The 20,156-nt window shown below is 36.6% G+C and overlaps 1 protein-coding gene across 1 annotated transcript; it reads left to right on the top strand.

Annotated features, from left to right (window-relative positions):
• Nucleotides 1–3,989: 3,989 nt before the first annotated feature.
• Nucleotides 3,990–19,246, top strand: LOC130219397 (interferon-induced GTP-binding protein Mx3-like). Its single transcript, XM_056451800.1, has 15 exons — nucleotides 3,990–4,092; nucleotides 4,520–4,681; nucleotides 7,354–7,550; nucleotides 9,798–9,875; nucleotides 10,345–10,437; nucleotides 10,554–10,708; nucleotides 10,805–10,943; nucleotides 11,039–11,237; nucleotides 11,524–11,602; nucleotides 11,738–11,860; nucleotides 14,135–14,267; nucleotides 17,913–18,056; nucleotides 18,201–18,277; nucleotides 18,354–18,563; nucleotides 18,641–19,246. Exons 2-15 carry the CDS (start codon nucleotides 4,617–4,619, stop codon nucleotides 18,863–18,865), a joined length of 1,917 nt encoding a protein of 638 aa, XP_056307775.1. The 5' UTR covers nucleotides 3,990–4,092; nucleotides 4,520–4,616; the 3' UTR covers nucleotides 18,866–19,246.
• Nucleotides 19,247–20,156: the final 910 nt, after the last annotated feature.

A 20,156-nucleotide genomic window follows, 5' to 3' on the forward strand; every position in this document is an offset into this window, starting at 1 on the left:
TGCATCAAGAATTATCATATATCTATATGCAATATCACCACATTGCCTCAGAGCTGCCACTTGGTTTGCTGACTATTTTTTGCTAACAGCAGAACATAGTGTGTCCATATGGCTGGTTTGACTTCTTTATCTTTAAGGGTGCCCAAAAGAGTGCCTCAGGGATCAGTATTAGGACCTATGTTATTATCTATTTACATTAATAACTTCAAGGTTCGAACTGAATTAGGGAAGTGAGCTTTTAGTCATGCTGCCCCCTCATCCTGGAATACTCTTATTCGTTAAGTCTTGTGCTGTAGACCTCTTGGCCAGGTCACCCTTGTAAATGAGACCTCGATCTTAATGGATTTTTTACCTGTTAAATTAAAAAACAAATATAGGACTACTTTGACAAACCTTTGTCAAGTATCACAATACTTGGTTACATAAAAAATGCCAGTTATAACTGTACTGTGCAAAAAGGAAGCCATATGTTAACAGTGTCCAGGGATTGACAATCACAGTGCAACCGTGCACTGTGGTCAGATGATTTCATCAATATTTCTGGTATTTTTTTGGAGAAATGGATGCTGTGGGCCAAAAAAGGAAAGGATCATCCAGACTGTTACCAGCAACAAGTTCATAAGCCAGAGTCTGTCATGGTATGGGATTGGGTCAGTGCTCTTGGCAAAGGTAACTTGCACTTCTGTGATGGCACCATTAATGCTAAAAAGTACAGTATGCTGCCTTCTCTTTCAGGGACACCCATACATATTTTAACAAGACATTGCAGAACCACATTCTGAACACATTACAAAGTCCTGGCTGTGGAGGAGGAGGATACAGGTACTTGACTGGCTTGCCTGCAGTCCCGACCTGTCTTCAATAGAGAATGCATTTCCGTCCGCTTATCTGATCTGGAAAATAGGGATATAAATCTCCGATCTGTAACCCATATGGTAGTAATGTTCTATTTAAGACTGCAAATTGCCAATTAAAAAACAAGTACTGGAATATGGGGTCAGTCCATCATTATTGTTTTTACAGTGTGGTTGTATCTGCCTTTGTCGTTCCCTGTAAAGCATTGCCAGTCTAGCCCAGGTTTGGCTTTTTGTTTCCTCTTTGTTTGTATGGAATTAAAACCCATTACTTTGCATTTGAGTCATCATCTCCTCCCCTTGACCCACCCTGACATAAAGCAACCTGTCTGACATGTTTAATATGTGGCTACTGGCATATGTTTTGTTTGTAACGGCTGGGATTTGAACTTTAAAGAAGTTTCATTCTCTGTCTGACAAACATTTTAATTTATTTCTCTTCAGCATCAACACAAGCAGTTCATCAAGCAGAAATTTTAAAGGACATATTCTTAAAACTAACAGATTAAGTTTTTGCCTTTTTTCCTTTTCCAGAAAATGTCTACTTCAAACACATTCAATAGTATGTCCAGTTTAGGCAGTTTCTCATCTACAGATTGTAGGCGTGCTCATGATAATGAAGATCGCAACAGTTCTCAAATCAAAATGTTAGTATACATTTCATTTTGCTTAATGTTAAAATAAAATGTAATTAGTGAGTACATTTATTTTAAGGTATATAATCCTTGGAAAACAGACCTAAGGTAAGTTTCATTTTAAAGAAGACACTTAAAAATGTATTGATTCATTCATTTTCTTTTCGGCTTGGTCCCATTATTAATCCAGGGTCGCCACAGAGGAATGAACTGCCAACTTATCCAGCAGATGTTATTACGCAGCGGATGCCCTTCCAGCCACAACCCATCTCTGGGAAACATCCATACACACTCACTCACACATACACTACGGACAATTTAGCCTACCCAATTCACTTGTACCGCATGTCTTTTGACTGTGGGGTAAACTGGAGCACCTGGAGGAAACCCACGTGAATGCAACATGCAATGGAACATTCAAACTCCACACCACATTCCTACCACAACCAGGTAGAGACCGGGTGAATCTCCAAGCGATGCCTGCAAAAGAGTCAGACCCACTAGGACTACAGAGAGATCCCAAGAGACCACAAGAGTTGATCAAGAAGATTCAATTTCTTGGCATCCCTTAGTAACTGTATTATTGGTTTGTGCTTTTGTATTCAGAGCTTCAAAAACCTACACACTTTGAGCAAGAGTTTTAAACAACCGTTCAAAGTAATGGCAAACTGTAGGATTAACCACAATTGCCAATCCACCTGGGTAAAGAAGGTCCAAAAGTATCCCCTAACTTCCTAATTTAGCAGAAAATCTTAAAATTACTGTATCAGTCCTAAATTTATGATTTTTTCGGAGAGTATTTTACAGAGATTTTAGCGATATTAAATCATTGGCAATTTAAAAGTAGTGAAGAAGACGAAGACTCCTAAACCCCTGAGACCAAACCAAAAGCTAAATGTATTACCATATGGTAAGAAATGTTTTCAAATGTATTATTACAATTATTTTTTATAATGCAAAAAAAAAAAAAAAGTATATATATATAAATAATTTTAAAAATATATTTAAGCAAATACATGTTTTGTAAATACAGGTTTCTGTATTTTTACATATTTTTAAAAATTCTGTACATAAAATTAAATATTTAAAAGCATTTAAAATATATTTGTTTAAATATTTTCTAAGAAAATACATTAACTTGTAACATTAGTAGGAAATATTTCTTTAATGTCTAAACATAAAAAACAAAGACAGTTTTTAAAATGCAATTCTTGACTTAGTCAGCATTTAAAAATGATTTAACTGAATGTGGCACTGGTACTGAATGCAATTACTGTTTTCAAAGGGTAGAAGTGCACAGAGCACAGAGACTCAAAGGATCTTGTTTGCTTTAAAACAAAATTCTAAATGAGTGATGACCTATGAATTGCTTAAATACTAGAAATACAACAGTGCACTGGTTGGATACATACCTCAGTTTTGGGATCACAGTTCGATATGATATGATTCAGTACAACAGAAATAATAACAAATGCCCAGTGCTTGTTTTTTAGTTTATTTTGAACAGGCAAAAGTGTTTTGAACTAAAAAGCTTCTAGTGATAAAAAAGTACAAAATAAATAGAATACTCAAAACTAAAACTTTATAATTAAGAGACAGTGTGTTAAACTTTCAAAGGGTCGAGCCCAACCCTTTCCTAAAACAACAGAATATCTGCAATTGTGCACAGATTCAGTATAAGCTTCAGAACTAAAATCTCTTTAATGAGAATGCAAGCACTTTGTTCATCATAACAGCAGGTGGAGTCTACAACAACTGTGGTGAGAAAAGATGAGACAAAATGGTGCTTTCTGTGTTGTCAATCTCCTGGCTTGTTGCACGCATGGTGTGATTTGCTTTTTAGGTTCCGTTGACAGTAGCTATGTTTCCATCTAGGGCTGCACGATTCTGGCAAAAATGTGAATCACGATTTTTTTTGCTTAAAATCAAGATCACGATTTTCTCACGACTCTGTAAATGTAAAATAAAGGTATATATGATTAGCCTATTATTATTGTCAATTCTCAAACATATGGTAAAGCAACAATAATAATATTAGGCCTTTATGTAGGTCTACTGTTGCTTAAAATGCTAAATTTTGTACAGTCATTATGGTGGACTTCATTATGTCCTGTTTGTTAATTCACAGTAAAATGATGACATCAGAATATTCATTCATTCAGTTTCTTTTCGGCTTAGTCACCTAATTAATTAGGGGTCACCACAGCGAAATGAACTGCCAACTTATCCAGCACGCGTTTTACGGAGCAGATGCCCTTCCAGCTGCAACCCATCTCTGGGAAACATCCATACATTAGACCATTTGTTTCACTGGTAAAATTAGAATTTTGTCATTATCAGATTCCTTCTTGCATTATATTAATTAATTTAAATTGCATTATATAACATTTATTTTCATGAATGTTCATCCTAGAAACTGTAGGAAGTTATGGGTTTGAAAAAGAAAGAGTTGCTATTGGAGCACAACAGATCACATGTTTAAGTTGATTGAAGTGGTGGATCACTGCATTATGGGTGAAACTGCCACGGTGGCAGAAAGAAGCCAACAATACAGAGCCTGAGAAAGAGTTCATTAATCTGCATAGTCTAAGAGGGTGCACACGGTAATTTATATTTAATTCTGTTACATTTTGTGTATAGTGTTGTAATATGTAATATTTTCATGAATGATGCTGTGTTTAAAGACTGATGTTACTGGATTCAGAGTTGTCGCACATGTTCATATGCAGATCAGCAGACATTTAAGTGAGAGACTGTGAAAAGGACTCTGAGAAATGTACATTTTGAATGTTGTATATTTAATTTCTTGTAGTTTTCACGGTGTCTTCTGCAAAGAGAGAGAGAGAAACAAATAAACAGCAAAGACATCAGTATGAAGCGTGGCTATCATTTTATTTAGGCCAGTGCAGCTACAACTATTAAACATGTACATTCTGAAAAAATGTTTGTTGTTTTACCCTAACTTTGGGTAAAATATGGACCAAACCAGAATTTGAATTATAAAACATATTTCTATTATAAATATAACAGAGGGCGACGCCGTGGCGCAGTAGGTAGTGCCTCACAGCAAGAAGATCACTGGTTCGAGCCACTGCTGGGTCATTTGGCGTTTCTGTGTGGAGTTTGCATGTTCTCCCTGTTTTCGCGTGGGTTTCCTCCGGGTGCTCCGGTTTCTCCCACAGTCCAGTACAGGTGAATTGGGTAGGCTAAAATTGTCTGTGTATGTGTGTGATTGAGTGTATATGGATGTTTCCCAGAGATGGGTGGCAGCTGGAAGGGCATCAGCTGCGTAAAACATGTGCTGGATAAGTTAGCGGTTCATTCTGCTGTGACGACCCTGGATTAATAAAGGGACTAAGCCAAAAACAAAATGAATAAATCTAATAATAATAATTATTATAATTATACAATTATTACTATTAATAAATAACAGAAATCAATCCTAAATGTAACTGAAAAACAAATAATTTTGACAATTATCTGTTCATTGACTTGACTCAAGGCCAAGAATTAATGTTATGAAGTCTTACAACTCTGCTCATTATCCATCCTTTCTGCTTCTATAGCCATACTTAGTCAAAATAAGATCATCATCATATTATATCAACTTCAATTTTGTCAAGTAGCAAAACTCGCTGCGAGCCGACACCTCATGTCATAAGTAACATAACAGGCTGTTACTCTGGTTTCAGAGCGCTTGGACGGTGCATATTTATCATGGTGCATGTAAACAACCGGGATTCATACCAGGAGGCGCGCAGGAATGTGCTTTACTTAATGAGCTTTATTTCAGTTGCACATAGAGAATAACAAACTTGTGCGTGCAAAAGATGCCAAATGTGAATGGCCACTAACATCTTTATTCTGGCATTACCACTCTTGGGATTAATACACTTGCAAAAAGTAAAACATACCTCAAAGCTTACAGGGCCACATTTACCGAGGCACGTTTTACCATCTCCCCAATATTTCCCATGCCTAAATCAGAATCAGTTTAATTGCCAAGTGTTGCTTCACACACACAAGGAATTTGTTTTGGCTACAGAAGCTTCCAGTGTACATAACGTGACATGACATAAATATGAAAAAGACAATAAACATTAAACAGAGATGCAGTTAGTCAAAAAGATCTGGAAGTTGAATTGTATGTACAGATTTGTTATAAATATACAGGTTATAAGGTGCTGTGTACAAATCCGCCACTGCTTTTGGGTAATCAAAAATCATTGTTTACATGGTAGACTCTCGATCAGAGTATTGTCTGATTTTTAATCATATTAAAATCAGAGTTTTGGTGTCCATGTAAACGTACTCACTGAAAGTGCCAGATGATGTCACAAGCTGTCAAAGACAGTCCATTCCTCACCTTTAAGTTGATTCCATGAGCCCTCAAATTTCATAAGCTTGACGTGTTCCCCCCTCTTACACGCAACTTTTGTAAAGCATCTGCTGCATGCTGGTGTGTCAGAATCCTTGCTCGTAAAATATAGCCATACTTTAGAATGCTTAGTTTAAGCAAATTAGATAACTGCGATCATGCATATTGATGAAGGGAGTCGCCTACCGCATGCGCCGTACTGCGCGCTTTGCCTTCTATAAGCAACAAGACCAAACGCCTGACTTGTCACAGCACCAGTGGCACCGGAATTAGGCACTGAAATTCATATGCTGATTTGGTCAGGTGCATACCGGTTACAAAGGTACTGGTGTCATAATGGGTTTCGGCACCCCGCCGCCAACTTGGGACAGCCGCCGACTTGCGGGGCCGGTGTGTGTACCCTGATAAAAACCTGTTTACAATTCTAAAATGCATGGCGCTGCGTGGCGCGACGATGTGTGTTGCCAAGCGGCGCTTCTGGTGTGTGACCTGCTTAAGACACTTGACTGACTGTGTCTTGCTGGCCATAAGGACATATTGGCACTTTGAGAATCTCTTTCTTTTTTTTATTTTGAAAACAACTTAGATAAATATGACAACTTTCCAAGACACAAGTACTGTAAACTGATACTACATACTGGTTTGTTTATGGTTTGCATGTGTACACCTCAACGTTCCATTTTCTTTTTGTGTGAAGACAAAACAAACAACTGCATAAAGACACATCCTCCCACACAGGTACAGAACAAGCACATTCATTTCAATCTACTGCTGTCTGTTTGGTGTTAAATGTGCAGACGGGACCAGAAGTGATCAACTTGAGGTGGTTTTGGTCTGCGCGAAAACCTTTGCTAGTTTCAACATTTGTTTCAGTACTGTTATGTGTCTCAGCTCGCTCACCAACTACTTATCTGGAGACAAAAATGGCTGAAACTGCTTTATCATTTACACAGCAACAAATGGATAAAATATAATAACGGGTCATAACACACTCAAATCTTCATTATTACTAAAATAATGCCTTACAAACTTGAGATTTTGAATATTTGGAGTTTGCACAATTGCCTGTGGACCTTCCGAAGGTAATAATGACATCATGCAGATAGTATGGATAATGTATGATTAAAGTATACTCTAGAAAATAAGCTTTTCAATTAAAAAGGACATTATAATTTTAAATAATCATCGTAACTGGTGTCCTTCAAACGACAACTAAACATCCATCTTCTGAAAGCACTTTCTCTCTTCCTCTCTCTAATTCTCTGAGCACAAACAAGTTACTTTGCATGATTCGCACTTCTTGAGTGTATTGCCTATTCTTGTTAAATTCTCCCCAACTGTATGTCGCTTTTGAAAAAAGCATCTGCTAAATGACTAAATGTAAAATGGATTAAATTAAATAAGAGAATGTGCATGCAAGGATATAAATTGAATGCAAAAAGTAAAGTGTACTTTTACAAAAAAATTTAAATTTTTATCTTCACAGTAAAGGGATGGAAGGAGAGTTTCACCATCATTTAGATGAGAACATTCGTCCATACATTGACTTGATCGACACTCTGAGATCAGTTGGCGTTCAGAATGATGTGTCATTACCAACTATTGTAGTGATCGGAGACCAGAGTTCTGGAAAAAGCTCTGTGCTTGAAGCTCTTTCCGGAGTTGCACTGCCAAGAGGAAGTGGTGAGAACAAATTTTAAATCTCATTTGCTACTGCAACCGCATACAGATTTCCTTCACACCCGCAGCTGCTACATCCTATGCAGAGAATATTTGTTAACTGATACCGGTTTTACAAACAGTACATAAGCAGCACATGATCATTGTACTTTACCAATGGCAGCATATCAGCTGATAGGGACGTATCTGAGATAAACTTAGGGTCTAAGCATTAAACCACTAAGCATGTTTTTGGAGGCCATTGTATTGCATTGTAAAGCAATGAGGTCTACTTTGAATTTGCTGAAGTCCCATTTACAAACAAAATATGAAAATGCAATAAAAACAAATGGTTTGCACTGTCAGTCATGAATTTGCATCTGAGGAATGCTATGGACTGCCTCTCTTTTGTAATAACACTGAAACACAGCAAGATAGTTTAGTTCAAACCAACCCGAGAATCGTCTCAGCCTCAGACAAGATACAAAATCTCAGAAATGGTGGAAAAAAGAAAGAGCAATTAAGAGACACATGTCGCAATGTATTAAGCATTAAATTTGTTAGATTAATTGAATAGCACAGTAAAGATATTTCTAAAGTAAATTGAAGCAGACGTTCATCCCTCTCCCCCGGGTCCGGGTTGCTTGCTTGTCTGCCTGATTACTCCAGCTTCATTGCTAAATGGCTAACATGGATTTTATTGAGACTAGCAGTTCTTTATGTGCTTTATGAAGACTGATAAATGGCATATATTCATTCAGTGCCATGTCTGGGTCCTTCCGAGGTGCTACCAGCTTTGTGAGTTCATAAACTCCTCCAGAATGATAGCCACTTTTAGCTGTACTTCCAACTGGACCGGTACCAGTTTGATGAGCTGCTGTCCCATGTCGGCAGGAGGATTTCCACTTGGGACACCAATTCAGATTTTCCAACTCGAGCGATTCGCATGATTTACATATTAAGCTTGTCAAACGTCCAAAACGCCTAATGCATGCGAATAGAACCGCCGAATGTCTAATTGCGTCTTTGCATTGACTTCATATGTAAATCACTTGCACTTTATGTTTCATCTTCATCCGGTGTGAATGCACTCTGTTGCTAGTACCATACTTTAAAGGCAATCGCACTCACAGTCAGTGGAGTGAGGCTGATTTATACTTCTGTGTCAAGTAATTGCCATGCCCCATGGTGCATACCTTGCAAATAGCCCCTGCCATTGTGAGGATTAATACTTGTGTTCTGCCAGCGCTGCTCTAACAATAACACTTCTAAGGGCGTACTCACACTATGCTATCCGAACCATGCCCTGGCCAGAGGTGTGCCAGAGCGCGGTTCACTGGGCTCTGGTGCGATACGCTTGTAGTGTGAGTGCAAAACACGCCTGAGCCCGAACCTAAAAGCGAGACATGACTATTAAGGGACTGTTTGATATGGATTTATTAATCATTCTTACTGTTCAATGAACACAAACTGTCGTCGTTTATTAAACACGCAAACCCCTAAGCTGCACCGTCAGCAAACCTCCTAATTCCAGCAGCACGAGGACTATATGATTGTTTATGAGCGTCAAAAGTGGCTAATCTGTTCGGTGAAATATGTCACTGCATGGATCCCAAACTAAATGATATAACTAAAGAAATGAGCGAGAGCGCTTCTCTACTGAACAGTGCATCATCAATGCCGTAAGCGTGCCCAGCCCCGAATGTAATGTGAGTGGGAGCCGTCGGGGGAGACGGGAGGGGGGACAAGCGTGCTTCGGCCCGGTTCAATGCAACTTTAGTTAGGTGTGACTACACCCCCAAACACTAGTAGGTTTCTATGGTCCACTGTGTCAAGTTTCTTCTCCAGTGTTTTTATGCATATAATGCTACAGTAGTCATTCAAGGAAGAAAGAGGATCCAACTGGAGCTTTTCCACAGGACTCATCACTTGTGCCACTGGCCTCGTTCTGCCCCTATGGCTCTCGGCCCTGCCCACACTTGTCACCTGTGTCAAGCTGACCAATAATTCAAAGCAGAAGTATAAGTTGCCCTTTCCGGGCTTTGACCACCTATCATACCTTCTTGCTTGTCAGGAATAGGATTTCAAACAACTTAATTTCAGCAAACTTTCTATTAGATAAAGAATAGATAAAGTGCATGTAATTATGTGTTAAAGTCAAGAGATTGATTTCTTCAGCCATCCCCTGTACTTTTTTAAATATGATACACTTGTACCGACATTTTCCACCATTGGTTTTCCTTTTAACTAACTCAACTTTGTTTGCTGTAGGAATTGTCACCAGATGTCCTCTAGAGCTGAGGCTGAGGAAGGTTACAGGAGTAAAGTGGAAGGCTGTTTTAACTTACCGTAAGAAAAAATATATTTTGTGGATTCATCCTTAGCTCACAACATTAAGCAGGGGAGCAGTTGGGCATTGCTCAAGACACTCACCGAAGGCTGTGGTATTAAAAGTGGAAGGCAGCGCTGGTTATTCATTCGAATGACTTACAATACCTGACAGTGACAGGAATCGAACCTGTGACCTTTGGATCACAAGTCCAACTCTCAAAACCAGGGGTCACCAAACTTGTTCCTGGAGGGCCAGTGACCTGCAGAGTTTAGCTCTAACCCTAATCAAACACACCTAAACAAGCTAATCAATGTCTTGCTGATTATACTTGAAACCTCCAGGCAGGTGTGTTGAGGCAAGTTGGAGCTAAACTCTGCAGAGACACCAGCCCACCAGGACCAAGATTATTGACCCCTGCTCTAGCCATTAGGCTGCCCATCTACAACATTATTGATATTATATCTGTTTAACCCAAATTTTTTTTAGGTTCTGTGAAATCAAGGCCAGATAAACATGGTAACAATGTGAAGAAATTTGAATTTGAAGATTCTTCCATTGTTGAAAAACACATAACAGACGGTCAGTAAAACTGCATGATGCTAAGCTAACAGTGTGGTTTGACAATTGTGTTATAGTTCACATTTTAAAGAAAGATTTTTCTTTATGAGCAGTTTATTATGTAACGTGTGTTACAGCCCAGAATGAGCTTGCAGGAAAAGGGGTTGGGATCTGTGATGAGCTCATCACTTTAGAGGTCATGTCAAAAGATGTGTGTGACCTCACACTGATTGATCTACCAGGAATTGTTCGAGTCCCAGTAGCAGGACAACCAGAGGATATTGGAGATCAGGTGAGCAATGCAAAGTCTTTTTGCATGCATGGAACATTTAGTGTCAAATTTGTACTGTATTAGTCCAGGATTTCAACTATGCTTTATTTGTTGTAGATCAAATGTCTGATCATGAAATACATTCAGAAACATGAGACTATAAACCTGGTAGTTGTCCCCTGTAATATCGACATCGCAACAACAGAAGCACTAAAAATGGCACAAAACGTAGACCCTGAGGGTATCAGAACTGTTGGTAATACAAATAATGATCCACACAGCAGCTACTATATCAACAAATAAGTAGTTATTTTATAATTATTTTACAAAATACATTTTTCATTCTCACAGCAATTTTGACAAAGCCAGACCTCATAGATAAGGGAACAGAGAAAGGCATTCTAAAAGTTGTCCACAACAAAGTGATTCATCTCCGCAAAGGTTACACCATGGTGAAGTGCAGAGGACAACAGCAGATCGATGACAGAATTCCATTGGAGGAAGCGCTAGAAGAGGAGAAAGAGTTCTTCCAAAACCATGACATCTTTAGGTTTTAAAATCCTTAGTTTGCTTTGTTACATTGTGTTCTATGGTCATATCTTGCATTTCATGTTGAATATACCACGTGCACCTCTCTTTGGTATTTTAAGATAGTGTTTTGTTATGATGTAAATACAGAAATGTATCTATGCTAAATTTCTTAATAATATTCAGGAAAAATATTTCAAACTTTCGTCAAAGTAAAATTGTAGTTGTGCTACAGTACCAATATGTAACAAATTACATTACTGACAGGACCCTGAAGATTATTATCATTATGATTTTTGTTTTGACAGATGTCTGTTGTCAGAGAATAAAGCAACTATTAAATGTCTTGCCGTGAAATTGACCATAGATCTTGTTGATCACATCAAAGTAAGTTTCTAAACTTCTCAACCTAAAAGTCTATTGATATTGTGAATGAATTAAATGGTACAATAAACTTTGTGGCAGGATAGATTGAGATACTTTCACTGAATTGAGCTTGACTATTTTTCTTTTTTAAATCAGAATTCACTGCCACGGCTTGATGAGCAGGTCAAAAAACTGTTGTGGAATGTGAGAAATGAGCTCAAGGAATGTGAAGGTGGATCACCACAAGACCCCAAGGGGGCCAAAGAATTCCTCATTAAAGTAGGAACACAAATCATCACTTCATTTTCACAGATTTTTCATAGCTTATTATTCCACGTATGGCTGGTGTCCAATGGGGTAGATGAGAACTCTAAAAAGAAATGTTAGTGTCTCTCTGATATGTAAGGTAAACAGGTCAGTTAAACTTAAAGGGCACCTATGGTAAAAAATCTACTTTTCAAGATGTTTGGACAGACATATGTGCATGTATGGTGTATAGACTGTCATATTGGGGTGATATAAGCACACCCAGTGCTTTTTTTTTTCAATTTAACAACATAAAAAACGGTGGACCAATTGGAGCTGTTTTCAAATCAACTGCTACCTGACGTAGGAGAGCGGTCCCCCCGCCCACCAATATTGATTGACAGGCGCGTCATCATATCCTCAGTTTGTTAATTCACGTCCGCCATTTTCAGCATGAGTCGAAGCGATATCACTAAAGGAACACCCTAGCTCTATTTTTAGATGCAAGACTCATTGGGCTCAACACAAGAGCAATATTCTCCACATTATCACTCTAATCGGAATTATTGGTTGTATCTTTAGGTAGGTTTGCAAACATGTGTACTTCTCATTGAGTCTACCTTATACTTCAGCCATTTGCATTTCTCGCGATCCCAGAAGCTCCCTGTGATCTTAACTAGCATGCGTTTTAGAATTCTAAACATAGGTTTCTATCAGGGTGCACTCAAGTCGACGGCTGGGCGCCGCGGACCGCTGCAGATGCGTGGCGTGACAATTCGGGACACATGATTCTGCCACGCTACAGAGAGTGTCTGGTGTGCCGTGTCGCGGCTTCGAGCGGCGCATCCGGTGCCTCAGTCAAAGTTAATTCAGTGTGCGTGGTTATTAGTTTCTGTGTACAAGCTCGGCACTTGAAACACAAATGATTTTGTACTCTCTGCTTGGTCTGTGTCAGAGTCGTACATGTAAGATCCTCTCTCTCCTTCTCCGTCTGCCTGTCAGACTATTGCAAACGCGGAGCGGGTGAGCTCATGGCCCCGCCCCCTTGTTACGTTGGCGGGAAGCCGAAACTAATTTACATGTAAAGCAACACACCCATAAATCAGCGAACTGTGGACACGCCCCCAACATGACACTTTTTAACACATTATATTAAAAAAATCTGAATTGTGTTTTGAACTGAACCTAAACTGGCACACTCAGAAGAACCATAATATTAATATTAAATCATAAAAAAGAAGTAAACTATGTGCCCTTTAAAAAAAACATCCACTGATCATTCGAAAAGGTCATAACAACAACTTTGGAACAGGGAGTAATTTATACATAAAGTATAGTTTAAGACACACATATAACAAAGACAATTATCTTTTATTGCAAATGCTGGACAAAACTAAAATATGTAAATATGGAAGTTTGAAAATGCATGACACTTAATCAATGCAAGTAATGACTTTTAACAAGCACATATGATTATTCATTTTATTTATACACTTAAATAAATATTTATATAGTTTTATATTTATATGTTTATAGACTTTTATTGACATACACATGTTGATATAGATTTTAATGTTATGTGTAATTTTGATTATGAAATACATGGCTTTTTTGACAGAATGTAATTGTTTATGTAATGTAAATCAAACAAACAAAAAAACAACATGCCCTCAAACAAACTACATTTAAGGGTAGCAACTGAAACTCACACCTTGCAACAGTCTTATTTTTCTTCTGTACTGTCAACTCATGTAAAAACAACAGAACAACAAACCCATGACTAGGCCCATACGGAATCTGCACGCGCAGAATTCTGCTGATTTTTAGCCCATCATTGTGTAAATTCATATTTATTCAGTTTTTAAATTAACTTCAGCAATATTATTGATTAATATAAAAATGTTCATAAGATTTATTCACAATATCGTTTGTAATGTAATATTTTCTTTCTTTAAGTAGAGATATTATATGAGAGACATGCTTTATTTACCAAATAAAGTGGATCTAATTGGATTTGCATTGTGGACATTAAATACAAGTTAAGAACATATTACTTTTTAGTTCATAAATGAAGGTTTTAGTTATGATACTCTCAAAAATCATTCCGCATAAATCCGCAGATTTGTACCAAAATTCTGCGCAGAATTAACAAAAAATGTCCGCAGATTCCGTCTGGCCCTACCCATGACATATATATATATATATATGTTTATATATGTATGTATATTTTATATACATACATATATACAATTTTCTTGATTGTTTTATTACATATATTTTACTTGTTTCCTGTTTTTTTTTTCACAGACCATAAAAAAGTTCAATAGTAATGTCACATCCATATCATCTGGAGAACTGATGCTTGAGGAAAATTTGTTGGCCGAGCTTCGGGGAGAATTCAGGAAGTGGAACTATACTCTTAACCAGAAAAAATCACGCTGTCAGTATATTTAAAATTTGGCAAAAAGTACTATACATACAAAAGGATAGTTCAATCAAAATTAAAACTGCTGTTAATTTACTCAATAACAAACATCCCAGGCCATTTTTTTCTGTAGAACACTGGGAAAAGAAGATTTTTAGCTAAAAATGTAATGCATAGTGTGTCATGAATTGCACTTTACAAAATTAATATCTTTTTTCTTGGTGATATATTGAAGTTTTATGAAGCAAAATTATAATTCTGAGCATGAAACTTAACTTTTGTTTATCATGACAATGAGTGTACTGTCGTATAATGACATAGTGGCAAACAGGTTTAGCACATCTGGTACAACCCTAACTTCAAAAAATGTAATATCCATAGACTTCCTATGAAAGACATCATGAAGGCATCTTGCCTCCATGTCATGGTACATTTGCACACATTTGCAATCACATATGCAATTTGTTCTGTTGCTCCCCAACTCACGACGAACATTTGCTTTTGCTTTTTTATTGTTCATGAAATCTGGATGATCCTTCTGGACTGAGAACCCAACCATTGACTGTTAAATTAATAATTTCACAATATGTATATCTTGCAGACAATACAACAAACATTATTCAATGTGTTCCTAATGATTTTTAAATAAACACATATTCCAATTTTGGTTACTGAAACACATTTCAAAATAAGTAGGAACAGTAAAGCATTCACTACTTTAGTGTTGTATTCCTTTTCAGAACACTTAAAAAAGTTTAGGGACTGAAGACACCAAGCGATGAAGTGTTTCAGGTGTAATTTTGTTCCATTCTTACTGCAAACAAGTCTTAAGGTGGGCAATAGTATCAGGGTCTCCGTTGTCATGTTTTGTGCTTTATTGTGCAACAAAATCTTTATGTACTTTTAAGCATTAATAGTGTCATCACAGAAGTGCAAGTTACCTTTGCCAAAGACACTGACACCATACCATGACAGACCCTGGCTTTTGGACTTGTTGCTGATAACAGTCTGGATGATCTTTTTCATCTGTGGTCCAGAAAAATAACAAAATACCTGAAATCCTGATTCATCTGACCACAGTGCATGTTTCCACTGTGTGATGGTCCATCCCAGATGCCTCCAAGCCCAGAGTAGTTGATGGCGCTTCTGGACACTGTTAACATAGGGCTTCGTTTTGGCACAGTACAGTTTTAACTGGCATTTGTGGATGTAAATGTATTGTGGTACTTTGCCAAAGTCCTGAGCCCATGTGGTGATATCTCTCATGAACGATGATTCTTAAACATTTCAATATTTTTCTTATGTATTTGTTGGCAAACTGGTGATCCTCGGCTTATCTTTGCTCCTAAAGGACTAGACCTTTCTTGAATGTTGCTTTGTACCAAATTATAATTACAATCACCTGTTATAATTACATGTTTAAAATCACATCATTTAACCAATTTACCCCGATTACTAGCCCTAAACCCTACATTGCTCCTGTTCCGTTTTTTTTTTTTAATGTGTTGCAAGAATCAAAATTGGAATATGTGTTTAAAAAAAAAATCATGAGGAACACATAAAACAATCTTTGTTATTTTTTCTGCAATTAAATAGTAAATTTTTGAAACTTTTTCTGATTTGGGGTTGATTTGTTTGACAATCTTGATTGACTTTTGCTGGGAACATTTTCTCAAACAGGGAACATTTTTGTATCCCCAGCATGTCATCAAAATGTATTTACAAATTGTACAATGCAAGAAAAATATTATTCAAAAGAAATGCTGTTTTGGTAGCTGCAAAAGGTGAATATACTAAATATTAAAGATAAAAGTAGTACGACTGATAAATGTTGTGCTCAGAGCAACCATTTTAAATGTTATAACTGCAGATTAACTATGTGTATGCTTGACAGCTATACTGTCCACCCTCGTACCTTAAATTTTAGGATTTTGATTGTGATGTAATACTCCAATATTTAGTAAAACTGCATTGGATGAATGATTATTGTGAAAGTTACAATACAAATAAACTTGAATTAAAAAGTTATAGCAACATAATCATAACATGACATTTTGTAGGCAAACAGTCAGTATTTTCAGATCTGTCAGGTGTTAATTTTGGCTACCATTGTAACAAATACTCAAAATCTGTTTGAAGTCCTTTTTTCCCTCTTTTGTCATGAATGGACACTTTTTCAGTGGCAATAATTAGCGATAGTTCATGTAGAGAACAATCATTTTGCTTCTTAAGACATCAGGGGCCTTATGTATCAACGCTGCATACGCACAAAAACTTTCACGCTCATGTTTGGATTTACTAACGATGAAATTAACGTGAGAAAGTGCGATGGTCCACGCCAACTTAATGCCTGGCGTACGTGCATTATTGTGTGTGTTTGTTTTATTTCCATTGGCAACTCCTAGAGGCAACTGTGTTAAGTTGCACACTACAAAGTATCTTTGAGCTGTGCAATGGCAGCTGTATGGGATGGAATCATCCGCATGTCTAGAAGGTATATAAGGTTTCTATACAATGCAGTTGACCAGCCAAACATTAAAGTGCAATTTGCTGCGATCGCCGATTTTCCCAATGTAATAGGAGCGATCTACTGCACACACATTGCTATAAAAGCGCTATCTGAAGACGAATTTGCATACGTGAATCAGAAATATTTCCATTCAATAAATGTGCAAATATATATGTGATGCTCAAATGCGCTTAACATAGTACACACTTATTAATGATTCCTACTTGTCTTCCTTGTGATGAAGAGCAGGCAAAATTTGATATGTAATGGGGAAAAAAGAAGAATGAGTTCTTCAAATGCTGGATTCAAACCGGTTTCATGATCGATCGTGTCAAAACATGCTTCCATGTGCTTTACGAGTTACGCCACTCACGCTGCTGTTAGCGCTCTCTTTGGTTATGTTGTCTCTGTCAATCAAACGGTGATGGGCAGGAATCACTCAACTAGTTCATTCCAGCGAGGTGTACTGTTTGCACTTAGCCTAAATAGGCACTACAAAATTTTACACCTTTACATCAGACCATTTCTTTTTTAATTCACTCACAGTGCGATGTTCAGTCCCCACTGCGTTAACCGCGTCAGCTAAACTCTCCCACTCTATTTTTTTTTCTTTTGTTATAAATTCTGGAGGACGAACTTGCAAATAACACAGTTTTTCTCTGGTCTACCTCTGATAGGAGCACCTCCAATTCACATTCTGTTCAAAGTTTCTCTTTTTGCTTGCTTTTGCCATTGCTTTTTCATTTGGTTTTGCCAAAGTAGAGTCATTACCATATTTATTAGAAGGAGGAGGCAGGGAGGGGTTTTGCGCTCGTGCACATGCGCTCAGTTTCACGTTAATTCGGATGTACAAAGAGAATGTGCTTGGGATTCAGATGTGGGTTTCATACATCTAAATTTTTTACCTTTGTCCGTACGCAATGTTTTAGTATGAATTCAACGCAAGTCTTCGTACATGAGGCCCCAGGTGTTTCAGGTATTCATTTGGTTCAGTCTGTAAATATTTTACTCTGGCAGTGCTGGTAGCTGTTGACTAGCAATATACGAATCACCAAGGGCCACTGACCAATTGTCACTTCAAAATGCTTTTGTACCTGTTCTCAGTCAATAAATTTAATAAAGAATCTATCTTGTTTTCTAAAAAAAAAAAGTTAACAATGTGAAAGAGCTGATGAAGAAAAACAGAGGAAGAGAACTGCATGGCTTCTTAAACTACAAACTGTTTGAAACAATTCTGCAGGATCATGTGGCCCAACTTAAGGAGCCAGCAATCGACTTACTTCATAAAACAAACGGTACCATCATACATTTTTGTGTTCAAAGGCTTTCTTGCAACTTTCTACAATATACATTTTTATACATAGATAAAGATCGCTATCTAAATGACTAATTATAGTTTTAGCAAATGTGTCTTCTTGATTTCTGTATTTCTCCTAAAGGCATCATCAATAAACATCTAACTGACATGGTCAGTCGTTGTTTCAGGAACTACCCTGTCCTTCAAAACATTGCCAAGGTAAATATTTCTCCTGATTAGTAGCAAAGATTTTTAATCAACTTTAATCAAGCTCTATTTCCTCACTTCATTGTAGGACAAAGCTGAAAACATTCAGTCAAGTCAACAGTACAAGACTGAGGAGAGGATCTCAGAGCAGTTTGACATGGAAAACGTAATCTTCACTCAAGACCCACTTTTCTTGAAGACCTTGAATGAGATTACCAATGAGAGATATTCAGAAGAGGAGTTACCCTTAATTGACAAGAATTGCAAATACAGTCAAATGCTTGAGACATATTACGAGGTAGATCCTGGTGTTCAGCAACAAATTGCAGTGCTTGTGGTGTTTGGAAGAATCTACCTCTGTGATCTTTTTTTCAGATTGTAGCACAACGGTTGACTGACCAGCTACCTTTGATGATCACTAATTTCATGCTGAAGCAGACTGCTGAGATGCTGTCTATTGAAATGCTGAGTTTAGTGGATGGGGCAAATGTGATTAAGCTCCTGTTTGAGGACACGGAGGTCAGCAGAAGGCGCACAGAACTACGAGCTTGCCTGGGACGCCTGACTGATGCTCAGGAAGCACTTAACAATTTTATTTGAGGGATAAGGATAACTGCATAACATATTAAAACTTCCATTAACAACTTTTTCAGTAATGTTGGTAAAAAACTTTTGATTATATATTTAGATTTCATTAAAATATCACCAGTTTTATTTTTGAGATCCACAAAAAAATATGTTACTTGAAATGATGTCATAATTGTAATCTTTCTAATATAACTTCAGCATATTACATTTAGATTTTATATATATATGTTGCTTGATTTCTGCTTTTCAAGTTATACTATATATGTTATAACTTTAAAAAGTAGGTTGTTTTAGCTTTGCAAGTGAATTAATCTGTATTAAATCAGTTCTGCTTCTGTTAGAATACACATCTTTATTGTTTTCATCTTGCTTATTATAATAAGGTGGCAATTTGTATCCACTTCATTGTCCATTATTTTTGATAATTAAAACATTTTATCCAAATTGTTACATTCTTGTTTTATTTATTGTGTAATTTTGTATTCTGATGGTTCTCAAAGGGTTATGTATATATATATATATATATATATATATATATATATATATATATATATATATATATATATATATATATATATATATATATATATATATATATATATATATATATATATATATATCCCAAATGATGTTTAACAGAGCAAGGAAACTTTCACAGTATGTCTGAAAATATTTTTTTCTTCTGGAGAAAGTCTTCTTTGTTATTATTTGTCTTATTTCAGCTAGAATAAAAGCCGTATTTAATTTTTTAAAAACCATTTTAAAGTCAAAATTATTAGTCCCTTTAAGCTATATATTTTTCCATAGTCTACAGAACAAACCATGGTTATACAATAACTTTTCTAATTACCCTTATTCTGCCTAGTTAACCCTTTAAGTGTCACTTCAAACTGAATGCTAGTGTCTAGAAAAATATCTTGTAAAATATTATTTCTTGTCATCGTGGCAAAGATCAAATAAATCAGTTATTAGAAATGAGTTAACAATTGTGTTTAGAAATGTGTTTAAAAAATCTTTTCTCTGTTAAACATAAATTTAGGGAAAAAATAAATTGGGGGGAGGTAATAATTATGACTTTTTATATATATATATATATATATATATATATATATATATATATATATATATATATATATATATATATATATATATATATATATATATATGTATGGTTATGCTGGCCTAGATATTATGCTGGCCTTAGATATTTTCCTAAACACAAACTCTTGTACACTGTGAAAAAGCCATGTGCCGCTTATTAATTTATCCTGTATGCATTTTAAAAAAGCACCTCCTGGGTGGT

The sequence above is a fragment of the Danio aesculapii genome, chromosome 25 (genome assembly GCF_903798145.1).
Source record: "Danio aesculapii chromosome 25, fDanAes4.1, whole genome shotgun sequence".
Lineage (NCBI taxonomy): Eukaryota > Metazoa > Chordata > Actinopteri > Cypriniformes > Danionidae > Danio > Danio aesculapii.